This window comes from Gadus macrocephalus, chromosome 10 (genome assembly GCF_031168955.1).
Source record: "Gadus macrocephalus chromosome 10, ASM3116895v1".
NCBI lineage: Eukaryota > Metazoa > Chordata > Actinopteri > Gadiformes > Gadidae > Gadus > Gadus macrocephalus.
The window spans coordinates 21,782,986-21,789,936 of NC_082391.1; the positions used below are offsets into that span (position 1 = coordinate 21,782,986).

General features: G+C 45.1%; 1 protein-coding gene across 1 annotated transcript in view; it reads right to left on the minus strand.

The window, feature by feature from the left end:
- Window positions 1–6,652, minus strand: part of slit3 (slit homolog 3 (Drosophila)) — a 38,234-nt gene extending 31,582 nt beyond the window's left edge. The window contains exons 1-3 of the mRNA XM_060063699.1: window positions 6,505–6,652; window positions 3,401–3,544; window positions 2,320–2,463 (exon numbers count right to left, since the gene is read on the minus strand). Coding sequence (XP_059919682.1) covers window positions 2,320–2,463; window positions 3,401–3,544; window positions 6,505–6,536 — 320 coding nt within the window. The 5' untranslated portion in view covers window positions 6,537–6,652. The remainder of the gene's footprint in view (window positions 1–2,319; window positions 2,464–3,400; window positions 3,545–6,504) is intronic.
- Window positions 6,653–6,951: the final 299 nt, after the last annotated feature.

The following is a 6,951-nucleotide window of genomic DNA, read 5'->3' on the forward strand; positions in this document are numbered from 1 at the left end:
AACTTATCTAAAGGACAACTTAGACCTTCGAAGCATGTCATTTTATTTTCTTGAGTCCCTTTGAACCTGCTAAGCAATTTGTTTTGCGGTTTTGGACGATACAATTGATATTCAACACCTTCTGCCTCCCAACCATCCCTTGAAGAAGTGCCTCCCTCTTCAGTGTTCCTTCGCAAGGGTTATTTCCTCCTTCAGATTTAGGGAGTAATTCCTTTCCTTTAGAAGGCTTAGGTTTGGATGTGGTGTTCTATAATTTGGGCCTGTGAAGCCCTTTGAGACTGTAACTGTGATTAAGGGCTGCACAAATAGACTTGAAAACAAAGACAAACCAACTCATTTATTTAACAACCTCCCAAACTCCATGAAATGGAAGCAGGACTTTTCGGAGTACATCCACACCTTTGGGGGTCAGTACATTACAAAGCCTTGCAGAGAGGGTCTATAAAACTTGTAAAGGAATTGCAGCGGGAGGAATCTGCCTTGGCTGGACTAAAACAGCTGAATCAGTGCCTTGGTGCCGGTAATGGTGTCCTGATTTAGATAGGGACACGTTATCTCCTCATTCCCCAGTAATGACCTCACCTTAGTGTGCAGAAATACATTCCCAAAGCCAAGGCCTCTCTCGCCACCGTAAGTGTTCTACTAATTCAATTATACATAGAACATCCATCGAGGATCGCCCAGTAAAGGAAGCATTAAAAAGTGAGAGGACATTTGGGAAAAGAGTATTGCGTCCATTCTCAACACTATATAGATGGCAATACCATTAAGGAAGGTTCCTGTGTTAACAGTTGAGGTGTTGGTTCAGTAAGCATTTGTATTGAAAGATATCTTGAGAGATAAGAGTTAGGTGGTCAATGGATGAGTGTCAATCAAACTGATAAATGCTAGGTTTAGCGTTGGAATACCGCTGGCCAACAAAAGGGGGTTCAATTAACTCATAAAACCACTGAAGAGACGGAAGAAAGCCATGGTGTTTACTCTCCCTTGGATTTACAACGTCCAACAAAGCTCTAATCTGATTGCCAGTTCAAGCAGGTCAAAGTTGAAATAGTTAGAACTTTGAGCGCAGCGCCAAGGTTGAAGATCAGGAGGTGCCCTCTATGCCCAGGGTAGCCCCTAAGCTAGGTTGGACTTCAATCTATCAACATATGAAAAAAAATTGCTAACTCTTGTATGTTAGAGTTAGAGTTTGTATGTAGAGAGTAGGCATGGGTTGAAAGAGTTAGCGGGTGGGTTCAGAGTAGGAGGGGAGGAAACTAACGGAAGAAATCTAAGGAACAGAAAACCAGAGAAACCTTCTCGGTCATTGATTTCACGGACAGATAATCACACTCTGAGCAAAGCTGTACTCTGGCGATACATTCATCTATATTGTAATGATCTGCCTTTGCTTATTCTCTCTCTCTTTCTCTCCCCCTCTCCCCTTCTCTCTTTCTCTCTCTCTGAGTAAAAAGAGCTGAGAGTGGGGTCGGAGGGAGAACTGCGGGCACCGAGCGGAAGATAGATAGAAGAGATGGATGGAAACAGAGGAATGATTACTGAGGAGAGAGGGAGGGGCCAACCTCAGGAGTTGAAAGAATGAAATCATCAATCAGAAACGATTAATTGAGCCGACAGCGTTATTTATTCAGAACGTCCGCTTCTGGGTGGTCAGAATACTGAGGAATCATACACCCACACACACACACACACACACACACACACACACACACACACACACACACACACACACACACACACACACACACACACACACACACACACACACACACACACACACACACACACACACTGATATCCGTATCTGTGTATGTGTGTGTTTGAGTTTGAGACTGTGTGCTTGCGCATGTGTCAGTGTGTGTGTATACTTCTACGGTACTGTGTGGGTGCGTGGATATTTGTGTCTCAGTGTGCATGGGTGTGTGGACAGACCCTGAACTATAGGGGACATACTGATAATAGCTGCCCAGGAATCCACCCAACTTAGTAGATATGGTGCCCATGAGAACCACAGCTCCAGAGGACCTGAGTGTATGCATGTGTGTGTGCGTTTGTGTGTGTGTGTGTGTGTGTGTGTGTGTGTGTGTGTGTGTGTGTGTGTGTGTGTGTGTGTGTGTGTGTGTGTGTGTGTGTGTGTGTGTGTGTGTGTGTGTGTGTGTGTCTTATATGTGACGTTGGGTTGGATACGTCCCTCAGCGAGACAAACAGGACAAAGGGGTGACGGAAGGAGAGAGAGAACATGAGATAGCACGAGAGAGGGAGAGACAGAGGGTGAGTAAGATTAGAAGACAGATGAAGAGAGAGAAAGACTCTTACATGGTGGAGAGAGAGTGCAGCGATGAGAAGGCTCCCGGGGCGAGGCTGGAGATCTGGTTGTCGTACAGCGACAGCAGACGCACCGAGCTCAGCCCGGTGAAGGTTGCGTTATCAATGCAGCTGATCTGGTTGCTGCGCAGCATCCTGGAAGAACACACAGATTACATCCACTTAGCTGCCTACAGCATTTAATTATATGTCTCATACATCATGTTTGTTGAACATTGCTCACAAGCTGAGGCTGAGGTTTGTGCTATTACAAGGAACAAGCTATAATAGCACAAACCAAGTTGCATGTTTATGTTGGCAATTTCATTTCAAGGCCCTTTAATTGTTTTGAGAGAAAAGCGATGGCACAATTTAATGTCCTACTATGTTAAACAAACAAAATACAAAGATGACAAAGATATGAGCCATGCAAAAGAGGATGGCCAGAGGAGATATTCTGAAACCAGACCCTCCATGACTAGCACAGCCTGTAATGTGGCATTAGCTTTTGACATGCAGACATGAGGCTAAATACGTTAGTTAGCATTAGCTATCTCTGGGATACGCTAACTCACTTAGGGCAGCTATTACTGGAACAAGGAGCCTCTTAACCTAATCCTGCCATAGCTATGATAGCATTACTCAGTCATTAGCTAGCATAAACAAAAATCATACCATTAGGGTAGTCATTTGAAGGTACACATGCTGTTCAGGAGAGCCATAGCTGTCTCATTAGCTAGCACAGGCAGACAGTAGCATACGCTAACCCTTTGATTCTGTTAGCAGTGAACGTGACCCTTCTCAGGCGCAGCATCGGTTAGAAATCAGATGGAAATGTCAGATGGAGATAACTTAAACTCTCATATATACGGCTAGGCTGTATTGCTAGCTGCTGTATATAGCCACTTGACAACAAAAGTGTACCATGCATTTATCCATTCATATTGCCCTTGCATTTAGCTTGACATATCTGTGGGCCATATTATAGCCTACACTGAAGGGTTTTACAGGATTTTCAACCTTGGATGAGGTTTGCATGCAAAAGGTCTATGAGTGTGTGCTTGCATGCGTGTGAGTCTAGCAAACTACTCACATGGTTTTCAGTCCAGTGAGTCCTCTGAACATGCGTCCTTGAAGTCCGGTGAGTTTGTTTCCTGTCAGCAGCAGCTCCAGGACTCCGGCCGCCCCATCAAACGCACCCTCACGGATGTCTCGCAGTTTGTTGTTGCTCAGGTTTCTATATGAAGAAATCAAACGCACCCAAATGTGTCTAGTCGAGGAAAATACATTCATAAGATAATTCATGTTTGATTCACACACACACACACACACGCACACGCACACGCACACGCACACGCACACACACACACACACACACACACACACAAACTATTGTGCACATGCACATTATTATATCTGTTTGCATCTACAAAGACTCTGGCACACACATTCCAGCTTTAATTGCACAAATCAATCATGTCACTTTAACTCATAACATTTAAATGTCCCTTTCATTTAAAAGCTCCAATCTCCACCGGTTGATCTACTGATAAGCTATAACACACAAACACACACACACACACACACACACACACACACACACACACACACACACACACACACACACACACACACACACACACACACAAGCATTTTAGATGAAAACGGTGGTTACAATCTGGTGATCCCTATCTTGTTCCTTAATCCAAACAATGAAAGGAATATTATGATGTGGTCCCATGGTTTAACATTATGAAATGGTGGCTAACCGTTGGCGCGCAACAGCTAGCTAACTTGTCAGCTAAGTGCTGCTGCCTCTTATAGACTTGGACAAGGATATGGAAGGGGCAGGAAACTCAAGGGGTGGGGGGGGAGCATTGACTGTTTAGAGGGGGTCAGCCAGAGAGGGTGTGTGAGGGTTCTCAGAACAGAGGTAAAGATAAGGTATCTTGGAACACGGTGCAAAAGGAAATTAATGGAGGGAGAGAGGGGGATGACAGAAAATGGAGTAGGAGACATTAGGGAAGACAGTAGTTAAGGAACAGATCGATGAGCTGAAGATAGGAAATTTACATTGGGGTCAGCTTAGCTAGAGCTAGAGTTAGAGTGGAAGAGTTTTAACCAGAAGGTTGTTGGTTTGTTCCCCGGCTCCTCCTAGCCGAGTGTCGAGGTGTCCCTGAGCGAGACACCTAAACTCTAACTGCTCCCGACAAGCTGGCTGTAGCCTTGCATGGTTGACTCCGCCGTCGGTGTGTGAATGTGTGTATGCACCGTTGATGTTCAGACAAAAAGTCGCTTTGGATAAAAGCGTCTGCTAAATGCCCCAAATGTAAATGAAGATAGCACAACAGAGTAGGAGGGGAAGAGGAGGGAGCGAGAGAGACCATAGAAATTAGGACAGGAGAAAAGAGGAGAAGACCAAAGAGGAGAAGAGGAGACGAGCAAAGAGAAGAAGAGAGGAGAAGAGAGGCAGAAGAAAGTAGAGGATGGAGAGAGGAGAGGAGATGAGGAAGAGGAGGTACAATAGTGATGAGGAGATGAGGAAAGGAGAGGAGATAGATACCGGAAGAAGAGTCCAGAACACAGAAAGGATTGGATGGAGAGGACAGGACGTTAGCTAGGGGGAGGAGAGGAAATAAAGAGAGGAGGGAGAAGAGAAGGGATGGGTCCTGGTACATAGTAATGAGTTTGGTCTAATCTATATTGTTAGTGACACCACTAGATGGTTAGCAATTTCCTCTCCAATAAATCAACTCCCATGCTCTTCTCTATCTTCCTCTCCGTCCTCCAAACACACACACACACACACACACACACACACACACACACACACACACACACACACACACACACACACACACACACACACACAGATAAGACAATTTTCATTTCATATTCCGCTTCCTTCATTTTTCTTTCTGCCACCTGCTTGCCTCTCTGCTCTATGCTTTCCAATCTACACCTTTTCACGCATCTCCATCTTCCCGTCCCTCTCACCTTTCTATATCTTACCTTTCCTTCACACCCTCATCCCCCTCTCCTCTATTCTACTCTCCTCTCCTTTTCCCTTCGGCTTGTCCACACTCTTCCCCCTCCTATGTCCTCTCCTCTCCTCCACCTGTATCTGTATTTACTTCTTTCCCTCCCACTCCCTCCTCCTCTGGGTTGCACATGCCCTGCTACCTCTCTCCTTCTCCTCCTCCCCCGCTCCTTGATCACCATGGCCAAATGGAGACAAAGCAGAGCTGCGGGATCCTCCATTACAAGATGATTGCAAAGCGGCAGAAGCACGAGCGTTATGGACCATGTGGGACACCCGCGAGCACATCTTCACCTGCTTTCCTTCTCACTGCCCCCCTGAATTCTCAATCTCTCTCCTTCTCTCTGTTGCTCCCCCTCGGTTCTCGGCCTCTCCCTCTCCCTCTCTGTCGCTTTCTTGCAATTCTCAGTCCCTCTCTCCCTCTCTCTGTTGCTCCCTCTGGATTGTATTTCTCTCTGCATTCCTCTGTTGCGTTCTCTAGATTGGATATCTCTCTCTCTATCTCTGTTGCTCCCTATAGATTGGATATCTCTCTCTCTATCTCTGTTGCTCCCTATAGATTGGATATCTCTCTCTCCATCTCTCTGTTGCTCCTACAGATTGCATATCTCTCTCCATCCCTTTGTCGCTTCCTCTGGATCATCATCTCTCTCTATCTCTCTGCTGCTCCCTCTAGATTGTATATCTCTATCTCCATTTCTCTGTTGCTCCCGCAGAATGTATATCTCTATCCATCCCTCTAGATTATAATCTATCTCTCTCTCTTTCTGTTGCTTGCTGCCTGTTGTCTTTCTCTCCCCCTCTACTCTTCCGCAGTCTGTTAGTCTCTACCTCTCCCACTATCTATTTTGCTGTATGTCTTTCTAGCCCGGTCGCTGCTGCTATCCGTCGCTCTACCCCACTCTCTCTCTCTAGCCGTTGGTCGCTCTAGCCATCTCTCTCTCTCTCTCTCTCTCTCTGTTTCCTTCTGTCTCTCTATCCCACTCTCGCTCTGTCTCCGTCTATCTCTCTATCCCACTCTCTTTCTGTTGCGGCCTGTTTCTCTCTCATTCTAACTGTCAACAAACATATACAACCCTTTTATGCATTTCATTATAAAGCATGGTATTTCCTCGAGAGAAATAAAATAAATGAACAAAGTAATTAAATATAGCTACATCTTTTTTAGGTTGGGGAGCTTCTTATACATCCCAGTCGCCTCCAGCACAGCAATATCATTGTCGTTCAACCGTCTGCAGGGAGAGAGAGAGAGAGGAAATCGATGAGTTAGAGAACGACAAGACAGGCCATCAGGAGTAGATTGATCAGTTTACAGCACTCTTAAACATAAATGGGTAAAGCTTAAAAAATAAAACTTGAAAAGTGAACAGAATAATTTGACCACTGTATCTATAAACCATAGACTTGAAATGATCAAATTTGCATGCATACACATGGACAGGAGAGATATGTTGAAGACAAAATGGCCGCTACACTTGAAATTGGAGTAAATGAAGACATGAGTTCATCAATACACACAATTCCCTGAGCAAAAGAAACAGTTAGATGGATAGGAAGCCAGACAGCTGCCTAACTGAGGTCATTTGTACTTTAAGCAGACAATA